Raw genomic sequence first — 26,737 nt, 5'->3', positions numbered from 1 at the left:
ATTACTTGGAGAGCTCGAGGAGGAAGACGATATAGGGTTCTTACCCTCTATCAAAGGAGACTTCCTTGCCATGTGATTTTTTATGAATGCATTCTTCATTTCTTTGAGTCATTCGAAAGGTCCTTAGACCTCGGCCCAGAATCGTTGTTTTGGCCCACTCCTTGCCCATCTTGTATAAAAGGCCCATTTCCCCGGTTTAAGCTCCTCACGTGACCAGCTGGTCACAGCTGGTCTGGCCCAACAATGCCAAAGAGCTTCATCTAAGGCCCATTGAGAGCCCACCCAAACATTTGTCTTCTTGCCCCGTGAAAACCATGTTTCTTTCTGATTCCTCCACTCCCAACCTACCTTCTCATCCCAAGGTTTGTCTATCCTATTTTTGTGAAAATTATGGTTCTTTCTGATTCCTCCACTCCCAACCTATCACATAAAGCTTCAGGGTCTTTTTGAGAAGATTTTCTTGTAGTTCTGACAGTTTGGCAGACGTGCATCTTTTCACGTGAGATTAAAATGCGAAAGACGCAAAAAGCTTCATTTGGAGCTTCCTGAAATCAGCCCAAAATTGGCTTCTCATGTCTTTTCGGCGTTCCATCTTTTGGCGGCTAGATCTTCCATGCGCCAAACGGAAATAGGCTGAAAATTGGTCTTCCTGGCTTGTAAACAGCCGAAAGACCATGCGGAAAGACACACCAAATGGGCCCGAGTTCGTCTTCTACCTTCTCATCCCCTTCCTCTTCGAGCCTCTCTCCACAGGTTTGCTGCAATGGAGGAAGCCAACCATACAGGCACTTCCAGACCGTCTGCACTCACTTCCACCTTTCTGGGTATTTCCTCTGGTTTGACTCCACTGATTAAGATGGCTGCTGATCGTAAATCACCCCAGAAGGCTCCTTCCAGTCAGCCTCCACGAAGGACTGCTATGAGCTCTGCTACTGCACTCTTCCACAATTAAAAAGGCAGTCCAATAACATTCTCTACCACCCCATCTTCCTGAAAGTGTGAGGCCCTGAACTCCAAGGAATTTTCAAGAGGATCTAATAATGTCCTACAACTATCAAAAGGAGTTAAGTGGATTTACTAGCAATCAATGGTAAGCCACATCTATTTTGTACATCAGATTTCCTGTCATCCCTCTTCTTCCTAGAGTCCTCTGAGCCTCCCCAGACCTCTTTCTTATTTTCTTGCAGTCTTTCTAATCCTTCCCTCAGAGAGCCATTACTTTCCACCCCCGACTCCTTTTCCCCCAAGGGACAGATTAATTTCTTTCTCCCCTGTGCAAAGAACTCAGAAATTACTAGGAAAGGTCCCTTAGCATTTCTCTTACACTCAACCACATACCTTCTACCTGTATCAGTGGTCATCTCCTTCCAGACTGGTTGCCTGCCTTTCAAACTTGCCTCTTGAACAAAATCTTTCAGCCATTGAATCACCTCTAACCCAACCAGCAGAATGGTTGCCTTCTTTTTTGCTTCTCAAATCTTTAAGCTTGGGTATCCTCGAATCCTCAGCTCCTCAAGTATGAAAGCCTTTTTTTTTTTGAGAGAGAGAGAAGTTAACTGATTTCATTGAAAGAAGGAGAGGGTACACAAGAAGGTGTACAAGTACAAAACAGGGGTCAGACCCCTAAAGATTACACAGGTGGAACTTTGTTTTAACAGTCTTCCTCCACCTATCAGACTCCCTGAAACTTCCCTCAATCATTTCTATAGTTTCTACCATGCAACTAGTCCAAACTCCAAAATGTGGGTCAACAGAAAAGCATAAATTAATGGAGACAATCCAAGCAAATGTGAGAAAGGCAAGATGATATCATATTTCAGGAACTTTAATAATAAAAGCTATGAATTTTTTCTCATCAAGAAGAGAACCTAATCAGATGTATTGCATTTTTATCAAAATTATTTTTCCTATGAGCCTGAACTCTAGGTATTAGTAGAAATCCTTCCAGTGCTGATAAAACCATATTTACAAATCAAATGGCAGCATTTAAAAACTTGGGAGAAATGCATATGCATTACCGGCGGTTTCCCATAAGTCTTTAAGGTAGACCATGTGCAAGTTTGCAGATCAAACACCTTAACTGTCAGGAAAAAAACAAATCAAAATAAATAAAAAATTAAGAAAGATAAGTCATGGAAAAAATGACTAGATGCACATAAAAATTATAAGATTTTAACCTGTGACGGTCTCAGAAGGATCCTTTGTATGACCCGCAATAGAAAGAAGCTTATTTTCCCATTGTATCTACAGGATAAAGAAATGATAAAATAGTGTCATTTAAACAAGACATTAGCACAGTGCAGATGATTGCCTAGATATCATGCATAATTGGTTTGATTACTTGCAGAATTATGCTTGTGAGTTATAAAACTAACAAATAAATCATAATATACCAACCAAGGAGTGACCAGCACATGGAGACAATGATACTGGATTTGATGATTCTGAATATTCAGTTCCTGCTTTAACCTCTAGCTTGGACCATGTCAAACTTCTTAAATCCAAAACCTGCATTTCCCAGAAAGAAAAAAGAATAGAATCTATTTTGAAAATAGCTCACACTATATCAAGAATCTGGTTAATGTTAATCCTGGAGTTACAGATTCTTCACACATTACAAGACACAAAATGTTCAACCAGTTTCTGTTCATAAGCATAAGAAAAAAACAGAAATATCTTTCCACTCTATTCCATACAAATTTTGCATAGAGCTATCTATTGCTACAAGCAACTACAGTGAATACCTGGAGATCATTAAGGTAACGACCATTATGGTTTCCACCAAAAATATACATTTTATCTTGAATTACTGCTGCTCCATGCTACACCAGATTGAGAAGAGTCGGTATAACAACAGATTAAAAACTGACACAAAAGAAAAATAAGAAAAACAGGGTACTAGGAAAAAATCAAATAATCAGATCAACTATTATAGATAGGTCAAAAGTGGATAAATACCTCATATCGGGCTTTTGGGCATTGGCCAGATACAGAAGGTGCAACCCATTGATCATAGACTGCAACTGAACCGAGGCCCTCCAGGACAACATCCTTATCTTGGGTCTCCAGTGAGCTTCCATTTTCGGTGGAAATAATCTTTGGCTCGGGAGAACAGCCCCCATTCTGAGTGATTGATTCTAGTTTTGGATTCTGCAATAATTGTAAATATAGCAAAAACCAAGGGCCTGAATCAGAAAACCGGCAAAGTGGTAAGCAGACATAGTTACCGTTATTCTAATGCCCTTATGGGTAAAAAGGATAAACCAAACGACTAACATATGATCAAAACAGATAGACCAACCGTATAGCTGTTGGAATTTAATCTCAATAGAGATTAAATCCAATGGGTTTGATTGGTCAATTATATGAGAAATTGCACTTGGACACTTGTTTGGAAAAATAACTTTTCTCTTATTAAAACCAGTTTTGAACTTGTCACACATTAGAAAATTATAAGTTTTGTTTTGGGTTTTTTTAATAGGAATTGATTTACACTCCTTAGATAAAGAGAGGAGAGTATGGAGGCTTGCTACTACACAATGTGCATGTGTACGTGTGTGTGTGTGGTGCAATGAGGCGCTTTATAGGTGTATTTTGCTCACACCCACGTGGCTCGCAAAGAGTGGCTTTGGTTTTGGTGCAATGTTCGGCCACAATTCAATCGGGTGTGATCAAGAGGCACAATTCAAAGTTAACAGTCATTAAGGACCTTCATGACTCTTCAGAGATTATTTAAGGAGCACAAATTCAAGCATTTGCACACACAACATTTTCGAAAATCACTCACTCTCTTTCTCTCTCTCTCTCAATCCGGTTTGCTACAGTTTTACAAAATGTTTCTTTGGAGACTCTTCAACTTTGCTGGTTGCAGATTCTCGTTCAAGGTTCTGTTGTATCATCAAAACATATTTGCCTGTAACCCAACAGCAAACTCAATGAAACTGAATAGGGGCAAATAACATTCTAAAAACAGTGTCTTCAGATGCACCTCAGATCTTATCCTCCAAGTTTCAGTGACCCCATTTCCCAACACTAGCTGCATGTTAGTGACCCAGAATTGTAATTTAACTGAGATACACCACTTCCATCACCACACTCATCTGGCAGGTTTTATTTAAGTAAGCATTACTAGAGAGATCTTAGACTAGAGTCCAGGGGTACAATAACAAACTTAAAGTTTAAAAACGAAAGTTTACACGTTATCTAAAACACAAAAGTTATAATGGATTACAAATTGGCATTCTTCATGTAAATCTTCACCAGAATAAGTTACCACCTTGCGTGTGCAGGAGTTAGTAACAAGAAAGTATAACCCACAGAATAATGGTAACTATGTTCTACTGTTAGTAAGAAATGGATTCCAGTATGGATGAATTTGAGAGAGGAAGAACTCACATTCATCTCCACATCTACAACAGGCTCAATGACAAATTCAGATACTCTTGAATACCACCCTGGATCTTCTTCCTACCAAAACAAATGATACAGAAATAATCAGCTTACCGAAGTTCTAGATTATATTATAGCAAAATGAACTCAAACTGCCCGCACCTCCAGGACTTTCACAAAAAGGCGCATTGCTTCTGTTGAGGCCATGTTTCCAAGACCATTCCAACTGCAGAAATGGAAATACCATTCAAGACTAAATATTTAAGGGAATCATAATCGATGCATAAACTAGACACAGAATGGCTGAACAATAAAATGCATGAAAGCAAATTAATATATAGAACCTAGACTCAATTTGGAAGGAGTACAAATACAAATTTGTAGAGTACAAGTCTTGTATTTTGTATTATTTCTATGAATTTGTATTTGTACTCTTTCCAAGCTGTGTTTGGTTGCAATGCAAACGCAAATATCTACACTATATATTTATTCATTTTTTGGTTCATGAATGCAAATACATTTTACATTTTAAACCATTTTTGCATTCATCTTATTTGTTTGAAATGGGTGCAAAGTGTGGACCCATAATTAAATTGTCCAACTATCTTATCTTAACTTTAGTTAAAAAGTTAATTATCAAAAGAGCATAAAATTGTATCAAAAAAAAAGAAAAGTAATGTTCTTTTCTCAGAGTATAAAAATATCAAAAATACATTTTTGCTCTGATAATCATTACTTTTTTATATATCAAACAAAAGCTCACAAACAGAATCGAGATACATAAATACCCGGTTCCGCATTTGTATTCCAAACAAACGGAGCCTTAGGTGCGAATAGATATGTGATTCCCCCCCTTATACAACTGATACTCTTTACGGTACTATCAGATAAAAAGGCTTATGAGAGTACAACTAGAAAGAAAACAAAATTATATAAAAAATGTCAGAAGTTAATAAATACATTTAAGAGTAAAAAAATTGGGTTTGGGTAATAGCTTGATTCGGTTTGGGCCATTAAGAAAGGGCTTATTGAAAAGGACGAAGGTTGAAAATCTGAACCAGCAGGATGACGATTGGGTTTGGGCAATAGCTTGATTCGAAGGAGACAAAAAGGTTGTCAAAGTTCAGAAGTGATGACGAAGCTCTGAAGGAACTGTTCAAGCAAGAAGACGATGGGAGAGGGGACAGCCTGAAAGAGAGAAAGGGGCACTGACGGCAGCGACCCAGAACTAGGCTGTCAATATTGAGGCTCAGAGTCGAGCGGAGAGCTCTTTGGCTTCGCAGTCCAATCTGCCGCATCTGGCGACGGGGACTGACTCTGTATCAAAAGATTTGTCAGTATCAAAAGATTTGAGGGTGGAAGAAGGCCTAAGTGCGGTGGTGCCTTTTAGAAAAGGAAGTTGGGAGCAAATTTGGGTCGGATGCAAACCAAGCTGTCTAGCTCGACGGTGAGGTAGGTACTTCCAGAACCCCCAACGTTTCTTCTTCGAAGATGGTGGGAGAGAATTAGTGGGGGCAGAGAAAATGGTAGGGAAGAAAGAAGAGAAGACTGTTGGAAAAAAGAGGAAGTCGTCACTTGACAGAGGGGAGATAAATTTGGAAAAGTCTTTAACAGGAAAAAAAGAACTGGTTGGGAGGGACTCGGGGATTGAAGAGGGAAAGGGGGTCGAGGTAGGAGAGAGGGAAGAGTGTCAAGAGGAGGAGGGGGGAGGCGGACGGAGGGAGAAGAGAAGATAAGTGAGATACAGGAAAGTGGTAATCAATACACTAGTGTTATTTTTCTGGGAAGGGGAGGAATTTGCAAGGAGAGCCTTCGAGCAATTTGAGAAGGATAAGAGAGAGGAGAAAATTAGAAGGCAGGAGAGAAAGGGGTTGAGCAGAGGGTGGGACGAGGAAGGGGGTAAGGAGGAAGTTCTGGGGGAGGATTTATGAGGGGCCAAAGGTTAATTTGTTTCAAGGAGTGATGGAAGAGGGCAGGAAATACGAAGGTTTTAAGATGGAAAGTGTGGGGTTTGAGGGAGATCAACAGGAGGGCAACAGTGAGAAACATGATCAGGAGACTTCGTCCACAGGTGGTTTTGCTACAAGAAACAAAGATGGAAGCTTTTAACATTGGTTTGAAGCAGGAAATATGGGGCAGGAACAGTGGGGATTGGGTGGAGCTGGATGCTGAGGGGCTGTCAGGGGGATTAATCACTTTCTGGGATTCAGTAGTGGATTGGGTTTGAGTGCTACCAGAATTTGATCTGAGTTGGGGGAGAATTTATGGAATGCTCTTGAAATTCATCTGTTGTAATTTGGATTAGTTTTAAGAGTTAATTTTGTTGTGTGTGAAGTGGTGACACCTTGTCACCATTTGGATTGTACTTATCGTTTTTTTTTAATGAATTTTCATTTACTCTTCAAAAATAAATAAATACATTTAAGAATAACAATCAAAAAATGAAAGAAAACATCATTAGATTTGGTAGTTTTCACTAACATGTCAATTAACCCATGATGTATCCTGTCAAAAGTAATAAGATGTCCAAATATGAAATGACTTTGGACATAGGCCAACAAAAATGCTTGGTGACAACTTATAATTAATCCAAAATTGGAAACACATCCTAGAAGGGAGATGTTTATCCCTCCTGTGGAACCCTCCTGCCAGTTTGGAAAGGTTGTTTAGCCCTTTTGTTTTGAGAAGCACAAAAGGAGAGGCAGGATGATCCTGTGGAAATGTACAAGGGTAGCAGTCATTTGGACAGTGTGGGAAGAAAAAAACTCAAGAAATTTTGGGGGAAATGAAAGGAGCAAGGAAACAGTGATAGAAGTTATAACTTTGAGAGTTGAACAACAGGTAAAGACTTGGGACTCTTTTAAGACTTTAAAGTGGGGGACTTCTTCAGGAGTTGGAGGGGGGGGGGGGGGCAATAGCTGGCTCTTCCTCTAGGAAACAAAAGTTCCTAGAGGTCTCATCACCTCCTGTGGATGGATGAAACAGAACTTTTTGATGGCAGTAGTGTGGGCAATCCGGGCCCATCAAGAATTAAAGGGATGATTAGAGACGAGGGTGGTTTTATATGTGCCTTGTTCTCAGGCCCAATTGAGCAAGGTGATTCCGTAAGAGCAGAATTTTTAGCAGCAGTTTTTGGGGTTGAGAAAGCTAAAGAGATGGGAATTGGTAGCTTGATCATTGAAGGTGATTCAAAGATAGTAGTGGGATGGCTGAAAAAAGGAAAGGGGTGGTTTGGCAGCTCAGAAATGAATTCAGGTGCTTCAAATGGCTGTCTAGAGACATGAATTTTCAAATAAAATGGGTTAGAAGATCTGCTAACAGCATTTATCAAAAAAAAAAAGAGATCTGCTAACAGCCTAGCAAATGTTTAGCTAAGCAAGGGATTCAAAGTCAATATGTGTACTGGGCACATTTGTAATACAGCATTGGGTGGATGTTTATGTAATGGGTTGCTAGTCTCTCATTACTTCTTGTTGTAATCCCTCTTTTGAAAAAATAATGAATGAACATTTTCCTGTGTTTCTGATCAAAAAATGAGAGGTGCTTAGTTGTTGTTGTCATTCTAGACACTACTAGTATAATCATCGGTAATCTAACATATTGGTTTACATTTGTGGTAATATCTTGATTAAATAGGTAGGCAAGAAATCCAAGGGAATTTCTATTGGGAGTAGACCATTCTCTTAGGATCATATATTAGGATCAAAACAGCCCAACTATATGAAGTCAACTACATTAATCCTAATTTGCCATTCCATTTTGTTTAATGCCATATCTATTATTAAATTACAAGTGCTTAATTCATTTTTTACTTCGATCCATGTCCTTTTTGGTCTATCCTTAGCCCTTCTAGCCCCTTCAACTTGTAATAGATTCACTTCTTACAGGTGTTGTAAGCGGTCTCCTATGCTTGTTTTCCTTTGAATGATTTTCATTTCTAACTCTATCCTTTCTAGTTTTTTTTTCACTCATCCATTCAGTATGCATATTTCTTCCACTCATTTTTTAGACATGTTGTTTCTTGACTGCCTTACACTCTATTCCATACAGCATAGCTCGCCTTATAACTATTGTTTTATAGAAATTTTCTTTTAATCTAAGTGGTATTTGCCTATTACATAAGACTATGGTTGCACCTCTCTATTTTACTCATCTTGCTCAAATAAATGGGCAACATCCCCCCAAATCTCTTTCATCAAAACAAGGTATCAGAAAAGACCACATTGAGTTATCTCTTGGTCTCCAGTCCTAAGTGTATCCTGAATTTCACTCCTATTATTATTAAATTTACCTAGCATATTCTATTTAAGTTCTAGGTATCTTAAAACCTCTTGTTTCAGAGGTATCTATCCATTACTTAATTTTGCATTCAATCCTTCATTAGTTTCATCGATTGAAATAAATGTTATCAACAAACAACAAGCACCATGGACCTCCTCCTAAATATGATTAACCAACTCATCCATAATCAATGCAAATAAATAAGGGCTAAGTATTGCACCGCTAATATTGATTGTTGCACCCTCATACATATCCTTATTAGGTCCAGATACCTATTTGAAACCGCTTTCTTTTCCAAGACCCACCACATTATCTCTCTAGGGACTATATCATGTGTTTTCTCTAGACAAATGAAAATTTGTCTTGGTCAAATTTTCAAGAGACTCTCATTTGTTGCAAATTGAATTTGGATAGATTTATTTTCTCTGTAGACTAGGAGGAAGGGTGGCGGGGATTAGTAGTTAAAGCCTTACCTAGAACTGCTTCAGATCATTGTCCAATCAGAATTTCCCAAGAGAGAGTGGGAGGAGGCCCATCCCCTTTTAGGTTTGAGAACATGTGGCTCCTTCATCCTGACATCAAGGCAAAACTAAAAGAGTGGTGGGAGGAAGGTCAGGTGGAGTTTAGGTGGAAGGGCTATAGATTTTATTAGAAACTACAACTATTGAAAAGTAAAGAGTGGAATAAGAATGTATTTGAGTTTTTGGAGGAAAGTTTCACATAGAGTTGAGAAGTAGATGGGCTTGAAGGAGATAGGAAAATTAGGGTGGAAGAGAGAGCTGAAAGGTAGAGGTTAAATCAAGATTTGGAAGAGCTCCTAAAAAAAGAGGAGATAAGTTGGAGACATAAATCTAGATGTCGGTGGTTAAGGGAAGGTGATGGTAACACAAGATTTTTCCATTTGGTAGCAAATGGAAGGAAAAGAAGGAATAATGCCTCTTAGCTAGAATGGATGTGCGGTCACTAACAAGGAAAGAGGATATTGCATAAGCCTTTGTGGATCACTTCAAATGTCAAATAGGGGAGACCTAGAGAAACTCTAGAAAACTTTGCATTGAGGAGAGGCTCTAGGGTGTTGATGGAAGCCTTAGAGAAGAATTTTGAAATCCAGGAGATTAAGGAAGTAGACTTTTCTATGGCGAGATCTAAAGCCCCAAATCTAGATGGATTCACAAAGGCTTTTTTTTAAGATTGTTGGGAGACTATAGGTGTTGATTTGGTGGAAGTGTATGAGTTATTTTTTGAATGGGGGAAATTCTACTCAAGGGCAAATGCGACTTTTATTGCCTTGATACCTAAAAAAGCATATGGAAACCATCCAAAGAACTTTAGACCCATAAGCCTAGTGGGAAGTATGTATAAAATTGTTTCCAAGGTGTTGGCTGAGAGGATCAAGAAAGTTCTTCCCTCTTTGATCTCTCCAAATCAAGGGGCCTTTGTGTTTGGAAAACAAATAATTGGCCAAATCCTCATTGTTAATGATGTGTGGATTTCAAAAAAAAAATGAGAGGGGAAAAAGGCCTAGTTTGTAAACTAGACTTGAAAAACACTCATGGTTTGGTGGATTGGGATTTCCTTATAGAAGTGCTAAGGTAGAGAGGTTTTGGAAAGAGATAGTGCAAGTGGACAAAATGATTGTATTTCTTCCTATCACTACTCAATTTTAGTCAATGGAGTAGCTAGGGATTTCTTCCCAGCTAAAAGGAGTCTTTGACAAGGAGATCCCCTCTCCCCCTTCTTGTTTACTCTAATAGTAGAAGTACTGAGTGATTTGATCTCAAAGGCTGATGCAAATAACTCTCTTAGAGGATAGAGATATGAGAGAATAATGTGATGGTCACTTATCTACAATTAGCAAATGATATTATTATCTTCTGTGAAGGGGAAAGAGATGAAATAATTGATCTTCAAAGATTGGTAACATGCTTTGAAAGGATCTCTGATCTCAAAGTGAACTGGAATAAAAGTTGTGTGGCAGGGATTAATAAAGAGATAGGGGGACGTAGAAAACCTTGCTAGGATGTTGGGATGTGAGGTAGGAGATTGGCCACTACAGTACTTGGGACTACCTTTGGGAGTAAACCCAAATTCCAATAGCTTTTGGTACCTAGTAGTAGAAAGTTTCACAAAGAGGCTCGTGGGGTGAAAGAGAAGCTATATTTCTTTAGGGGGTAGAATAACTCTAATAAAGTCAACCTTGACTAATTTGTCAATTTACTACATTTCTAATTTTAGGATCCCCAGTAAAGTATCCAATCAACTAGAGAAACTAATGAGGGGTTTTATGTAGGAGCCAGGAGATACAAAGAAAGATCATTGGGTGAAGTGGGAGGTAGTGTCTAAGAGCATGGATAATTGATTTTTTTTTTTGTATTTGGTGCCACACACCACTAATAACCCTCTTTTCCAAATTGGTAGTGAATCGATTCTGTGTTAATGCTAGAGCGAACCAACTAACATACCAACGTGCCACCCCTCGGTTAGTGGATATTGGATAATGGATGTAGGGATAGGAAATATCAAATTAAGGAACTTGGCTTTGTTTGGAAAATGGCTTTCGAGGTTTCCTTCTTGTGGCATAAAGTGATTGTAAGCATTCATGGCATGATAAACAATGGATGGAACATTGGTCTTGATCCTAGGGCATCACGTTCATCTCCTTGGAAAGCAATCTACAACTTGCTACATTCCTTCCTTTTGAATATCAAGTATAATGCTTATGCAGGTAATAAAGTGTGTTTATAGGAAGATGTCTAGTTTGGGGATACTTATTTTAAAGACATATTCCCATCTATTTATTCCCTGTCTCTCAACAAAGGGAGAGTAATATCCTCAATGAATGGTAATGATAATTCTTGGGACTTAGGTTTGAGGAGAGGGTTGAGAGAGTCTGAAATGAGGTCGGTATATGAGCTTATCTCCCTTTTAAATGTCGTCTTTCTAGATCCCACTTGTTTGGGTAATAGAATTGGGCTGGTATCCCCGTCTAGCTATTTTACTTGTGCTTCCTTTTTCACTGCTATCTTTCAATCCTCTCATCTAATAGGATTCTCTCCCCATAAATGAAGTTTGGTGTAACCTAGTACCCTAAAAAATAAGATCCTTTTGTTAGTTTAGTTGTACTTCAAAAAATCAACACTTTGGGCAAGATACAAAAAGGAAGGCCAAATTATTGCCTCTCCCCTGATGTTTGTTGCCTTTGATTGAGCTATGATAAGAGAATTACACATCTTTTACTATCCTGTCCTCTTGCTTCTTTTGTGTGGAATTGGTTTTTTTCTTTGTTTGGTTGCAGGTGGACTCCTCCAAATGTGGCAACTCTTTTTTTATCCAAGTTTTTTTCACATTCCAAAGAAAAGGGGTAGAATAATGTAGAGGGCAATAAGAGTTGTCATCCTTTGGTCCTTATGGGAAGAGAGGAATAACGGGATATTCCAAGGAGTGGAAAGAACTAAGGAATAAGTCATTGATTCCTTAGTTGTAGGGGTCATACATTGGTTGAAAGCAACCGAAATGTTCAAAAAAAACCCGATGCCCTCTAGAGTTAGGGGAGTTTTCAAGGATGGGAAGGGCAGGATGCAAGCACTTTATTCTAGCCATTCCTTAAGGGCTGAAGTTATGTCCCTACCCCAAGGTATGAGATTGGCCAAGCAATGGAAATATCAAAACCTTGAGGTAGAAGGAGACACTAAACTTTTAATAGGATGGCTACAGATAAAAAGCTTGGGTCTATGGACCCTTAGACAATAAATGAGGGAAATACTTTTCCTAGCAAGGGAAGTGGGAGTAATCTTCAAATGGGTAAGGAGATCAACCAATTCTATGGCTGACAATTTGACAAAGCAAGGGTCTCTCAGGGAAAACTTCTTTTGGGCTATATTGTAAGATTTGAGATTTGTATGGGGTCAACGTTCATGCTTTAAGTGGTTGACATTCTTGCATTTAACTACTATTTTAATGAAAGTTACTATTTCCAATAAAAAAAGATCTTTCTCCTTGTCTTTAAACTTTTTCTATCAATCATCTCAAAAGAGATAGTTTCCATGGTTGATTTTTTAACATAAACCCAAAAGAGATCTAATTTTCTAGTTTTATGTCATAAGCTTTTCTTATTTATTTGCTCCAAAGTTTCATGGTGTGACTCATGAGATTAATCACAAAATAGTTATTACAACTTTGTATATCACCTTTTTTTTGTTAAACTAGGCACCACATTGTTCTTTATTCATTCATCACATCTTCCTTTTTCTCATTATCTTATTAAATAGTTTACCTAGTCATAATAATTCTACATCTCCCACACCTTTCCACACTTCTATTGGAATATCATCAGTTCCTAACACCTCTCCCTTCTTCATCATATTTAACCCCTCCTTCACTTTAGTAATTCGAATTTTATAAAGTTAAATGTTATTTTTAACAAGGGGCCATTACTTGGTTTAATGGTAAAATCTCATATTGACAAGCATGAGAATACAAATTCGGAAGGAAAAGCTAGATATAGTACTGCTGCAAGAAACAAAAGTGGCTAAAATGGATAGGAGGTGGGTCAGAAGTGTGTAGAGCATTAGAGGAATAAGTTGGGTGGCGGTGCCATCATGGGGAGCCTCAGGGGGATTAATAAAAATGTGGAGGAATGAGATCCTAGATCCACTAGAGAAATTGGTTGGCCAGTATTCAGTGTCTATTAAATTTAAGAACTTGGGGAGGGATGACTTTACTTGGGTGCTTTCAAATGTCTACGGGCCTAATAGGTATAGAGAAAGAAGCCATTTGTAGGAGGAGAATTATGATATTAAAGGACAGTGGGATGGGCCTACCTTGGTGTCTGGGAGGGGATTTTAATGTGATAAGATTCACAAGTGAGACAAACAATCCCAATCAAGTGGTGTCCACAAGTATGAAGAGGTTTAATGAGTTTATTGAGGCTTATGAGTTAAAAGAGATTCATTTCCAACAGACCATCTTCCATTGGTCCAATTTACAAGCTTCCCCTGTTTGTTCAAAATTGGATAGGTTTGTTTTCAATGCAGCGTGGGAAGACCATTGGGGAAGCTTGATGGCTTGGGCCTTTTCTAGAGTTACCTTAGATCATTGCCCAATTAAAATTGGTTCGAATGAGTTTTTAAATGGTCTAACTCCGTTTAGGTTTGAAAACATGTGGATCACCCACCCAAATTTTCTTTATAGAGTGAAAGAATTGTGGAATGAGGAGGTGACGAATGTTGAGTGGAAGGGAGTGAGGTTTCATAAGAAAATACAACATATAAAAGGCAAATTAAAGGAATAGAATAGAGAACATTTTGGAAGAATTAAGGAAAGAAAGTTGAGTCACTTCTAAAATAAAATAATTGGACATGAAGGAAAGTTAGTGGTTGATGACAAATGAGGATAGAAGAGTAAGGTGGACATCAAGAAAGGAGCTGGAGGAGATTTTGCTAAGAGAAGATATTTGCAGTCGAGACATAAGTGGATCAAGGAGGGGGATGGTAACATAAAATTCTTCCATGCAATAGATAATGGTAGGATAAGAAAAAATTATATAGATAAATTGGAAGTGAATGGTGAAATCTCAAGGGACCAAGAGGAAATTGCAACGTGTTTTGTTGATCACTTTAAGGAAGTCTATAAAAAGACGGGTGAGAGAGGAGTCATGGTGAAAGGGTTGGATTGGCCTAGGCTAGATTCAGGAGTGGCAAATCAATTGGAAAGAGACTTTGGACTTGAACAAAGTAGGAGTGCCATTTTCTTAATGGAGATAGATCAAAAGCACTAGGGTCGGATGTGTTCACAATGGCTTTTTATCAGGACTGTTGGGAGGTAATCAAATATGATTTGTTGGCAGTGTTTGAGGAGTCTGTAGAGGAACATTTTATTAGCCCTGGAATTAATTCGATTTTTTTTTGCTTCGATACCCAAGAAGGCAGATGCCGTAATTAGACCCATAAGCTTAGTGACTAGTATGTATAAAATCATGGCTAAAGTCCTCTCATTAAGATTAAAAGTGGCCTTCCCAAATAAAATCTCTCTATCTCAAGGAGCTTTCATTCAAGGGCGACAAATTACAACCAAATACTGATAGCAAATGAATGTGTGGAGAATTTTAAGAGAAGGGGGAAAGGAGGCTTTGTGCGTAAGTTAGATTTGGAAAAGGCTTATGATACGGTGGATTGGCTATTCCTTTTGGAAGTCTTGAAGTGTTATGGTTTTGGGGAAAGATGGTGCAGCTGAATTGTAGGGTGCATGAAAACTTGTCATTATTCGATGCTAGTGAATGGTGTGGTAAGGGAGTTTTTTCCAGCTACAGGGGGACTAAGACAAGGGGACCCCCTCTTCCCTTTTCTTTTTACCCTCATAGCGAATGTCTTTAGTAGAATTCTCCAAAAGGCGGACAGGTTGGGAGTTTGTAGAGGTTGGAGAGTGGGTAGGAGTGATACGGTAGTTACTCACTTACAATTTGTGGATGATATAATCATTTTCTATAAGGGTGGAGATCCTAGGAAAGCAGTGCACTTGAAGGAGGTGATTAATTTGTTTGAACATATCTCCAAGCTAAAGATCAATTTTGAGAAGAGTTGTGTGGTAGAGGTAAATTTGAGGCAGGAAGAAGTGATTGTAGTAGCAGAATCACTAGGTTGTGCTATTGAAAGCTAGCCTTTGAAGTATCTTGGCTTGCCTTTAAGGGATAATCTAAGAGAATCTAGGTTTTGGAACCCAGTTGTAGAGAGGTGTACCAAGAGATTGGCAGCTTGTAAGAGAAATTATATTTCGTTGGTAGGTAGAATTACTTTGATAAAGTTCACTCTAGTGAATTTTCCAGTCTACTACTTGTTAGTTTTTAGGATGCCTAGAAGAGAAGTGCAAAAGTTAGAAAAGCTTATGAGGGATTTCCTTTGGGAGCCTAGGAAAGGTAGGAAGGATCACTTGGTCAAGTGGGAGGTAGTGTACCAGAGTAAAGAACAAGGTCTAGGGTTAGGAAATCTAGGTAAGAAAAATACTTCCTTGTTAGGTAAGTGGTTATGGAGATGGCCGTTGGAGAGGGACAGTTGTGGCAAGAAGTGATAGATAGTATTCAAGGTGGTGCAGGCAATGGTTGGGATGCTGAGGTTTCTTCGAGGGCTACTTTGGCTTCTCCATGGAAATCCATTTGCGAAGTGCTCCCTTAGTTCCTTAGCCTTATCAGGTATGATGTTTACTTTGGAGACAAGGTTTTATTTTGGGAGGATCTTTGGATTGGAAACTCAACCCTTAAAGACCTGTATCCTGCTCTTTATTCCCTTTTGTTGCTTAAAAAAGAACTAGTACATCGTTTTGTGTCCTATTCTCAGTTGTTCGGGGTAAGTTGGGACCTCGGACTAAGAAGAAACTTGAGAGATAGTGAACTTGAATTGGAAACTTGCTTGTGTTCAGCCCCGAATCACTCCCCTTGTCCGTTTAAAGAATTCTGGTCCAAACCTGTCCCTCCCAAAGTTGGGGCTTTTTGTTGGGAGACCTTCCTTGGAAAAATAAACACGTTAAACACCTTGCAAAGAAGAATACCTACCTGGTGCCTTTCTCCAAACTGGTGTATCCTTTGCAGAGCTTGTGGTGAAAGTTGTTACCACCTAATTTCTTGCCCTTTTGTTATAGGCCTCTAGGAAAAGGTTTTTGATCTTTTTGGTCATAGGTGGATTGTGCCTCTGAAGATTGGTAATCTCTTTGACTCCACGGCCTTCAATTGGCCAAAGAAGAGAGGTAAAGTCAAGTGGAGATGCCTTAGGGCTGCTGTGAAATGGATGGTGTGGGAGGAGGAGAAACGGTAGTCTTCAATGATAGAGAAAGGAGTATGGAGGCAGTTTGGGAGTGTATTTTTAATAGAGCTATAAGTTCTAGCGCAAGGAATAGACTAGTGGTAGCCTGGGAACCCCCTGATGAAGGCTTTATTAAGTTGAACTTTGATGGTAGCAGGCCAGCAGGCCAGTAGCCCAAGGAACTCAGGTGAAGCTGGTGTAGGAGGGGTTTTTAGGAATAATGAAGGACTCATTGTTGTTGTATTCTCAGGCCCGGTTGGAATAGGGGACTCAGTTTTTGTAGAGTTCCAAACAGTCTTGCAAGGGGTATAGATTGCGAGACAGCTAAATTTTGATAGACTGCTCATTGAAAGTGACTCTAAATTGATAATAGGGTGGTTGAAGGAACCAGAAACAGTGAGATGGAAGTACAACGAATCTATGAAAAAGTTCAAATGGCTTGTTAGAGACATGACGGTTCTTTTGAAATGGGAAAGGCAGTCTGCAAACGCAATGGCTGATTATTTTGTGAAGATGGGGGTGTTTAAGTCTGAACTGTTCTTGGCTCAGTTGTAATTTGGGTCATTGTAGAATGGGGTCGCACCTCACGTCCCTATCGGGATAGTTTGTCTTCTAAATATTGATGTAATCCTTTTTTAGTAAAATGCTATCATTTAAAAAAAAAATTGGGTTATCACCTTTTCATGTTATTTTTAACACTTAGAGTTAATAAACTCTCTTCCATTTGAACCCTCTATATGTTGCTCGTTTAATAATTTTTCAAATTAGTTTTTCCATCTTTCCTTTCTTTCCCCATCTTTTACTCTTTTACCAAGACTCCTTGATCTTTCTCTTTAATGCACCCAACATGGTTTAAATCTCTATCTTTCCTTTCTATCATATTTGCTAATTTATAAATTCTATTTTCTCCCTCTTTAGTGCCTAATTTATGATAGCAGGACATAGATGATGGTCATAAAGTATCCTTGAGAGATTTTCAATAGAAGCACAGTATGTTTTGCCCTATATAGAAAAAAAAAGCAGTGATCATATAAAGGCTTGCTAAAGAAAAACTTTGGTTAGTTTATTGGTTGATTGAGAAGAAAAAAAATATATGTATGCTTCTAAAATAAAGAGCCATTACCCAATGTTAGTCCCATATCTGAAGTCTTAGGAGGGGTGGACTGGATATGGACCTAACCATTAGCATCCTCATGTACAAAGTGACCAATCTCAAACTTGAACCCTTGTGCTCTAACAAGCATTCAAGAGACCTGGATATAGTCAACCAAAGATGGCAAATGGTAATCCCCAACAATGAGTATGACAGGACATCTCATAGCATCCTTTAAGGATTGATCGTTAATCAACATAAAAATATGTTTTTCCATTTATTAACCCTTGGAGTATTACACATAAAGGCAAGGTAATATTGCAATTGGTTCAAGGGGGACTCACAGTGCAAATACTTAGCTTTAGTGCTTCATTAAGAAAGCACCCTACCATATTCAACTATTAACAGGTTCTTAGCACGTCTGACCTAACTCAATTAATGTGATTACTCAACCAAGCAAATAACTACCAAGGCACAAAATTTGACAGAGCTCCAGAAAATTCAGTTTTCCATACTTCCAATTCAACATGTCTTTCAATTTCCCAATACTATTCGCAAGGTTAACCAAAAGAAGGAAAATGATAACCTTTATTGACCATTTGTTGCAAAGATATAGTTTCATAAGATTTTTTTTTTGATAATTTACAATTCCATAAGAATGTTTATTATAAGGATTAGTGGATTGGAAAAATTATGATGATGAAATATGTCATTACAACAACTACTTGCTCCACTTAATTATGGGGACACTGTGTAGAGTGTATTTTCTTTTTGAATTCAAACTTCGACCCATGAAACACTTTTTGAGTTTTTCCTTTGTTCATCAATGAACTGCTTAAACCAGGTTTAATTTTAATGGCAGTAGTAGTGAAATCGGATTACCTTATTTATGGTTGTGTGTATACTTCCATATTTTAATAGTAGTCACTAACTTCTGATCTAGACACTTTTAATGAAATGTAATCATTTTAATGACATGATTTAACTTAATAAAGTAAAAAATCCCGTTTCCCTTATATATCTATACTACTTTAAAAAGCACGAATAGGGTCAAGAATATTTTTTGAATTTTTTGAGGACAAGATTTGCCCCTCTATATTTTAATTTATTGGTAAAAATGAGAGCAAATAGGGTAATTGGTTATTGATATTAAATGAGCTGAAAAGAGGTCATTTTAAGATATTCAATGCATTCAATTCCCTCTCATTAAATCCAATATTTAAGATATTAATTTTAAACAAATTTAAGATATTAATTTGCATTCATCTTTATTTAATCATATATTTAAGGCATTTTTTCTCATTATTAAATTCTATTAATTAAATCCATCATAATAAATTAATAATTCTAATAACATAAAAAAAATTTATATTTTTAAAATCTACCTAAAATAGTCTTTTCATCTAGGTGGAGGTAAGAAATTAAACCATTTTGGGTCAAATGGGCCAATTCATGTCACCACAATTAAATAATAAAATTAAAAATTAGATAAAAAGTAAAAATATATAGAAATTAAAAAAAAATTGAAACATTTTTAACGTCATATATTTGACATATTAAACAAAAATAAGTATGATAAATAATAAATGTTTTTATTGATAATGGAAATGAAATGTAAAATTTAAAACCAATTGGAAATAAAATTATTTTCCTATTCTCTCTCATTAATTCTCATATCTAATGTATATTGCCTCATTAAATCCTATTTTTAAGATATATTTGTCTCATCATTAAATTCTACTAATTAAATCCACAAAATTAATTTTAAAAGTATAAAAATAAAGATTTTGAAAACAAAACCATTTTCTTCCCTTCCAGTGATGGATAAGCAATTCAACCATTTGGGGTCAAATGGGTTAATGAATAATGCCATAATTAAATAATAAAAATAGAATAAATAAAATATATAAAACCAAAAAAGAATTGGACATATCTCTAATACTATATAGTCATTATATAAAACAAAAATAAATATAGAATGCAAAAAGTATTATTATTAATGATGAAAATGGAATGCTAAATTTAAAATCAACCTAGAAATGAAATGATGTCATTGTCAAACAATAAAATTTGTAAAAATAGAAAATACAAAAAATCACAAAAAATACAAATAGAGAAAATTTTGGGCACATATCTATTGTTATATATTTATAAAAAATAAAATATCAGGTACATCTCTAATATTATTGAACAAAAATAAGTATTATACATAAGAAATAATTTTATCATTGATGAAAATGTATTTAATGTCACCCTACAAATCAAACTATTTTTCTTTTTGGGTGGTGGGTTAGTGGTTTGGGTCAAATGGAATAATCAATTATATAATAGTTAAATAATAAATCTTTAAAATGTAATAAAACATACAAGTAATCAAATATATATATAATGTAGATGGATTATATAACTTAAAACTAATCCAAAAGCAAAAGTTTTTCTTATCTAAATGGTGGGTAAATGATCCAACTTTTCAAAGAAACTCATGATGCCATAATTGAATAATAAATATTTAAAAAGAAATTGAACACAAAATGAAAAAGTAGAGAATTGTGCCGAAAACATTTAGGAACATTCCTTAGTGTTATATACTCATCATATTAAAAAAAAAATTATTTTTATTTATGACAGAAATGGAATAAAATATACTACTACTACTACTACTACTACTAATAATAATAATAATAATAATAATAATAACAATAATAATAATAATAATAATAATAAAATAATTGTTATCATAATTTAAAATTTCCACATGCAATGCACATGCACATTTATTACGAGTGTTTAAGTTTATTTTTAATCATATTGTTACTTTTGTTAATTTTCATTTTCTATATTAACTATGATGAGTCCGAATCTCCTACCCATAAGAACTCTACCCACATGTATACACAAATAACATCAAAGCCACACATGGAGAACATCTCATACTCCTACATAGTATTATGCACGAGGAGATGTTCCTAATGCATAGGGGTAGTATGCTGCGGGTAGATGTGAGTAAGGTTCCAAAGTCAATTATGATATATCTAAAATTCAAATAATTAATATGAAGAAAAATTTCTCATGTGCAATGCATGTGCTTAATTACTAGTATTATATAAAGAAAATTCTAAATTGATGAAACATTTTGTATATATCATAGAGTCAATCAAAAAGTTTCCTTATACACTAGTAATAGTTTAGCTGATGTGACCCAATTACATGAGTTTTAAGCCTTTATTACAGTAGGAGTAAATAGTCACTTTTTCAAAGATATACTCATTTTGGAAGGCTTTCATGATTATGCTTAAAAATATGCAAATTAAACAACGAAGATAAAGAAAAAAATGAAATATCTTGTATACAAACCTTGCCCATTTGCTGGTCTCCACAGGATTCCATGATCGGGGTTTGGCAACATTACAGGGTCCTACAGTTGCCTGCAATAGTATGAGCCGTTTCAAAATAACTCAATTATTTGGGTAGCTCCTTACACGTGAAACCTCAAGGACAATTGGAATAAGCCTAGTTCAAACAAAATTAGCCAACAAAGACATCTAACTTGACAACTCCCATTGGCGTATTCAACAAAAAGTCTTGCATTAACATGCAGACATGGCCTATCCCCCTGGCAACAACCTCATTCTCAAAACAATTCCCATCCGATCTGCCTTAACTGATACTGGATCAATATTGTCCCAACCAAAATCTCAACCCAGACATCCAGATCTACCTAAATTTCAACAAAAAAAAAAAACAAAAACATCCCTGGCCAACATAAATGACAATTAGAGGCATGCCACCATACGGTAATAGCCAAAGTTCTACCAAACACTTTGCATGGGGAATGGAAAAGGATCCGGAAGGTGAAGAAGAACAACAATGAACCCATGAAGGATAAAAATGAAGATAAAAAGAAACAATTTGAAGAAATTATGTGCTTACTTGTTGATGCAATCCGTAGAGCAACAATGCTACGTCGTTCTGGAACTTGGAAATCACACCTTCAGAGGAATTTGGAGATCCACCAAATCCTGCATATGAAGCTGCGGCATAAAATCTCTCTGGATAAGCGAGGCCAATGCTTGCCCTCGCCATGGCCATTTCTGTAGAGAGATGTTGAGGAAGTGTGTAAAGCGTTGTATGGGCAAACGGTTAAGCCCCTAAGCGTGAAGCTATTTATCTATACTACCTATAAAAGAGCAAATTCCCTTTTTTTCTGGAATTTTCATTGAACGTTTTCTATCCTTCTTGTCTAAGCACACAACAGGCATAAAAATGGCATATACCTCCTTTACTCTCACTTCAGAAATTACCCACTCATAACTATTCATAAATTACCCACTTATAAGTTACAACCGTTCAAAAATTACCCATAAATTATAAATAGTTTTGTCTTAAAGATACTGCCATGTACAAATGACGTACATGTTTACTATAAATTAATAAACATATTAATTTTGAAAATCAATACCAAAATTTTCAAACATATCTAACCAGGATACGACCCTTATATTAATCATTGTCATAAATCATATTAACATATCACGTCGTGACCTGTTAATATGTTCTATAATTATATAAATATGGTTAATATGTTCATAATTTATAAATTATGATTAATATGTTAATATAATTATAAATATATGTCCATGAACATAATATGTTAATATGTTAGTATAACCTATATGAATTATGTTCATTAACATATATGGACAAATTTGCATATTATGACAGGTTATAATTATGTTAACATATTAACCATTTATTACATGATATTAATATTATGTTCATATTAACATAATATTATGTTAATATTAACATAATAAGAATATTATAATAACCAGCTCTTCGCATTTTTCTTCTTCTCGTCATCGTCATTCCTCTCTCTCTCTCTCTGTTATCTTCTTTCTATTCAAAATCTGGTCTTTCTAATCCAAATCCGTTCTTTTCATTCTTCTCCCTTAAAAAAGTGTTCAAAAAGTTCGTTTATTTTCCTTTTCCTTTTTATTTTTGATTCTTTATTAAATGAATATGAAGAACCGAAATGAGACATTTTAAGGGAAGTGGATTGTGATTCTCTACATATCAAGCTTTTCGTTTGGCATGCTCTTCACAAACAGGTTCTCCTCTCTCTATGACTCTAAGGGTCATTGTTAGTTTTGGGGTTCGCAACTTCGCAATAGAAAAACTTTATTTTATTTTTACGTTGATCTCGTATAAATCCAGATTCCTTTGGAGCTAGAAATGTTTTGCTTTGATGGGTTTCTGGGGATTTTCTTCTTAGTGGATTAATTGTACAAAGGGTATTAATGCTAAGGGATCATCAATTGTTGATCGAGAATGCAATGAAATTGTGTTTCTCCAGGGTGTGGTCTACTCCATAATCATACAATCAGATGATATCAAGGGAGCGAAATGAAGAAGATTTGCAAATCATCTCCGGTAATTGCATGTTCAGGCGGGTCTGTATGTTATCTAAAATTGGATATCTCACTTAGACATTGGACTTGTTGTTTTCTCTACCAATTTCATGCCTTAAATATGTTGACTTGTGCTTTCTTTTTTATCAAAAGCATGGAGAAAATAAGGAACTTATGGGGGAGGTTTTTAGAACCCAGGAAGCAATTAAGTTAGCATCGAATTGCATTAGTAACTCTACATGATTTAGATGTTTACTTGTTTCTAAATTTAGTTGATCATTTGGTTCCTTAAATGAATCTTTTGTGGCCGGGTAGGTCACTGGACAAGACAATTTCGACGTTTCAAATGGAGCAGGTTACGGCCAAAAGTGCTCAGGAGCTAGGGAATCATGATCATTCTCCTTCACAGTTATCATCTTTCCATGATATCCCACCAAGAAAGAAGGTGTTTATGGTTATTGCGATAAACACTGCATTCAGTAGCAGAAAGAGGTGAGATTCTGTCCGACGGACCTAGATGCCTCAATATGAAAATCAAACATTGGTTTTGTTAAGTAGCATTCGGATTCAGTGATGATTATCTTTATAATTTTTGTAATTGCTTTGTTGTGATTAACTGGGCGCAAAGCTCCGGCGGCTAGAGAAAGAGAAGGGAATTGTTATCAGGTTCATGATTGCGCACAGGTACATACTTTCTTTGAATTGTACCAGGCTTCTTCTACCTCTTTTTTTTTTTTTTTCCTTGCTTTCCTTTTATATCTTTTCTTTTCTATCAAGAACTCGTCTTTAAGAGATTTGATGGGGGCTATTATGTGATGTATGAACCACAAAATGCTAACAGTTTTCAGCTTGAAAGACGGCAAATCAATTTAGCAACAGAATTAAAACTTTTCTAATTGTAAGGAATGACTGCAAAAGGCCAAAATAAGGTGATTATAATAATGGTGTGAACCAGGTAGCTGGCATGCTAGTCAAGGAGGAGTGTTGTATGCTTTGGTGGAAAATGAGCTTTTCTTTTCTTGGATAAAGGATAAGTAAATGCTTTGAGTTTTGAAGGTTGGATAACATGTCTCAGCAGGGATAGTATGGTATTCTTTAGGGTTTGCGAAATTACTAAATTAGAAATATATAAAATGTTAATAAAGATGTGACAACTAATCTTAGACGCCCCCTTAGCCCTTTCTTGTAATGGAGAAAGTAACCAGAAAACCTTCTTTGCTTCTCAGCTTTTTCATGCCTGCATAAGGTTTAACTTCGGTGATGCAATTAGATACAATGTTGGCTATTCTAGTTACTAAAAGGTCAGATCTTTGATGGCAAATAACTAGTTGTTCCTGTTTCTAGATAATTGGTTTCCATGTTTCACGTGCTTAGTTTTATTGTCTTTGTTACCATCTTGGTTTCACATTCTCATTTCTTGGCCTTTGATGTGGCAATGTTGTTAAGAAGAATTTAGATGGTCAATTAAAATGTGAGCTAACCTAACTGATACCAACATTTATTGATATAGTGCAACATCCAACAGCATTTTGGGTCGGGCCATTGATTCTGAAGATTCCAACCATAATGACTTTCTTAGGCTGGTAAAAGAAAGGACTCATTGACTTTCTATACAAATACTGACTTTGTCAGAAGATCTGAATCTTGTTCTTTTGTCCTTTAGGAACATTTGAAGGTTACCATGAACTCTCTGCAAAGACGAAAACTTTCTTCTCCACTGTTGTTGCAAAATGGGATGCAGAATTCTATGTCAAAGTGGATGATGATGTCCATGTTAATTTGGGTATGTACTATTTCTACTCTTCCTCTTTTGTAAGCCATATTTGTGCAATTTGAGACATTTGTTTTTGTCTGTAGTAACAAAATTTCAATTCTACAGCTTTTGAGAATTGCAGGCATGCTAGCTACAACTCTTGCCCGCCACCGTTGAAAGCCCAAAGTCTACATGGGGTGTATGAAATCTGGACCAATTCTTTATCAGAAGCCATTCTGCTTGAACTTAAATTTATTATTCAATTTTTCCTTCTGAGGTCATGAAGTTATGCAATATTTCCATTGTTTTTTCCTTTTCTTTAATTTTTTAGGAATGTTAAGTATCATGAACCTGAATACTGAAAGTTTGGGGAGGAGGAAAATAAATACTTCCGGCATGCAACAGGGCAGATCTTTGCAATCTCAAAGGATTTGGCCACATACATATCAATTAACCAATAAGAGTTGGTTTTTCCTTATTTAGTTCTCATGTTTAAATCTAATTGGGTTCTATATTGCTGGATTCCATGAGTTCCACAGTTATCTCATGTTTGAATGTGATACAAGCAATAGCTACAAGTAGTTTACATCAACATGGTTGCTAAAGGTCCACCTTGTTCTAATATACAGTTATCACGTAGTATGATTTTGTCAGTTAAAATAGATATTTCCTGATATATGGTAAATTGGTATTTGGCCCTTTCTTCTAGAATGAATTAAAAGTCTAAACTGTTTGACTGTGTGATTATAGGCCCATACTGCACAAGTTTGCAAATGAAGATGTATCACTTGGTGCTTGGTTTATTGGTCTTGAAGTTGAGCACATTGATGAACGCAATATGTGCTGTGGGACTCCACCAGGTAGGATTTACCTTCTATTATTGTGTGGTTCCCTTCCTGATATCTTTCTTTCTTTCCAATTCATTGTCGTTCTACAGATTGTGAGTGGAAGGCACAGGCAAGCAATGTTTGTGTTGCATCATTTGATTGGAGCTGCAGTGGTATTTGCAAATCAGTGGAGAAGATCAAGAATGTTCATGCTAGATGTGGTGAAGGCAAAGGAGCAGTTTGGAATACTCTACTCTAGTTTATTGGGATGATGGGGCTTTTGATCAATCTTTGTGGGAGATCGGTTCAAGTTTTGCCACAAAAGAAAGCCAAGGATGAGCTAGTTAACTTGAAAGAAGCATCAACTGGCAATTTTGACATTTAAGATAGAGAAACAATGCAATTCCATATAATCTCAATTTGGTTTATACCAATGCCCTTCATTTCTTGATAAGGCACTAAAAGTTGGTAGCTGGGATCTAGGGTCCCCAACAGTCTGAAATCTCTTTCAACTGGTAAGTGCTGTTTTGATCCAACTTACATTTTGTTGTAAGAATGTGAATGTTCCGGAATTGTATTCTTTCTGGATTTGGGAGCATGTTAGGATATAAATAATTATAACGGGGTAAAAAGAATAATTATAATTCATTTTTAATTATTTTTAAAACCAAGTATTTGACAATTACTCCATTTTTTTAATTAATTAAGTACGTAGATTTTACATGCAAAATAATTTGATTTGGTTGTTATTGGACTCCACATCGTCAGAGAGAGAGATAGATAGATAGATAGATAGATAGAGAGATAGATAGATAAATAGAGAGAGAGAGAGAGCAAATAAGCACACATACTGTAATCTATACAAATAATCTCCAAAATATTACTATTCTATAAAAGAATCGAAGAATCAATGCCATAGCTCAAGAAGTGGTTTAAACAATATATATAATTTTAAAGTTTGACATAAGCAATAAAATTAAAAGAAGGGGGACTTAAGAATTCAAATGACCTATCATTTTGACATCCAAGACCCTCTGAACATATTTTGTTTCAAAAGACTTCCCAACCCAGTATATATATCACAATAACGACGAGAAGCCTTTGCCCAGAAGAAGACCTACTTAGCTGCAATTGGTTCATGAGAAAACACTGATCTTTCACCATCGTCAAGCCCATCTCAGCCCCACAATCCTCAT

The 26,737-nt window shown here is 36.3% G+C and overlaps 2 protein-coding genes across 3 annotated transcripts in view; one reads left to right on the top strand and one right to left on the bottom strand.

The window, feature by feature from the left end:
* The window catches only part of LOC104599007 (acyl-CoA-binding domain-containing protein 4), a 42,671-nt gene extending 20,981 nt beyond the window's left edge, over positions 1-21,690 (bottom strand). Inside the window, exons 1-9 of one of the 2 annotated variants that reach the window (XM_088901654.1) lie at positions 21,484-21,690; positions 20,908-20,978; positions 4,552-4,615; positions 4,396-4,467; positions 2,959-3,150; positions 2,745-2,822; positions 2,398-2,508; positions 2,178-2,244; positions 2,019-2,080 (exon numbers count right to left, since the gene is read on the bottom strand). In XM_088901654.1, coding sequence (XP_088757780.1) covers positions 2,019-2,080; positions 2,178-2,244; positions 2,398-2,508; positions 2,745-2,822; positions 2,959-3,150; positions 4,396-4,467; positions 4,552-4,615; positions 20,908-20,978; positions 21,484-21,642 — 876 coding nt within the window. In that variant the 5' untranslated portion in view covers positions 21,643-21,690. Of the gene's footprint in view, positions 1-2,018; positions 2,081-2,177; positions 2,245-2,397; positions 2,509-2,744; positions 2,823-2,958; positions 3,151-4,395; positions 4,468-4,551; positions 4,616-5,177; positions 7,807-20,907; positions 20,979-21,483 lie in introns of those variants that run through there. The other variant, XM_010261368.3, reaches the window with a different exon arrangement.
* Positions 21,691-22,430: 740 nt separating this feature from the next.
* On the top strand, positions 22,431-26,145 carry LOC104599008 (beta-1,3-galactosyltransferase 7-like). The gene is made up of 8 exons (XM_088901493.1): positions 22,431-22,661; positions 22,907-22,983; positions 23,277-23,453; positions 23,590-23,645; positions 24,472-24,544; positions 24,625-24,744; positions 24,841-25,574; positions 25,652-26,145. Exons 4-7 carry the CDS (start codon positions 23,632-23,634, stop codon positions 24,889-24,891), a joined length of 258 nt encoding a protein of 85 aa, XP_088757619.1. The 5' UTR covers positions 22,431-22,661; positions 22,907-22,983; positions 23,277-23,453; positions 23,590-23,631; the 3' UTR covers positions 24,892-25,574; positions 25,652-26,145.
* Positions 26,146-26,737: the final 592 nt, after the last annotated feature.

Source organism: Nelumbo nucifera, chromosome 3 (assembly GCF_055504915.1).
Source record: "Nelumbo nucifera cultivar China Antique chromosome 3, China Antique-T2T, whole genome shotgun sequence".
NCBI classification, from domain to species: Eukaryota; Viridiplantae; Streptophyta; class Magnoliopsida; order Proteales; family Nelumbonaceae; genus Nelumbo; species Nelumbo nucifera.
Note: the sequence above shows the minus strand (reverse complement) of the source record. Positions and strands in the feature narration are given on the sequence as shown.

What these genes read in the sequence shown, in the direction of transcription:
- LOC104599008 (XM_088901493.1), top strand. An exon ending in ATAATGACTTTCTTAGGCTG is followed by an intron (nt 24,545 to 24,624) that starts GTAAAAGAAAGG and finishes TTTGTCCTTTAG; the next exon opens with GAACATTTGAAGGTTACCAT. An exon ending in TGATGTCCATGTTAATTTGG is followed by an intron (nt 24,745 to 24,840) that starts GTATGTACTATT and finishes TCAATTCTACAG; the next exon opens with CTTTTGAGAATTGCAGGCAT.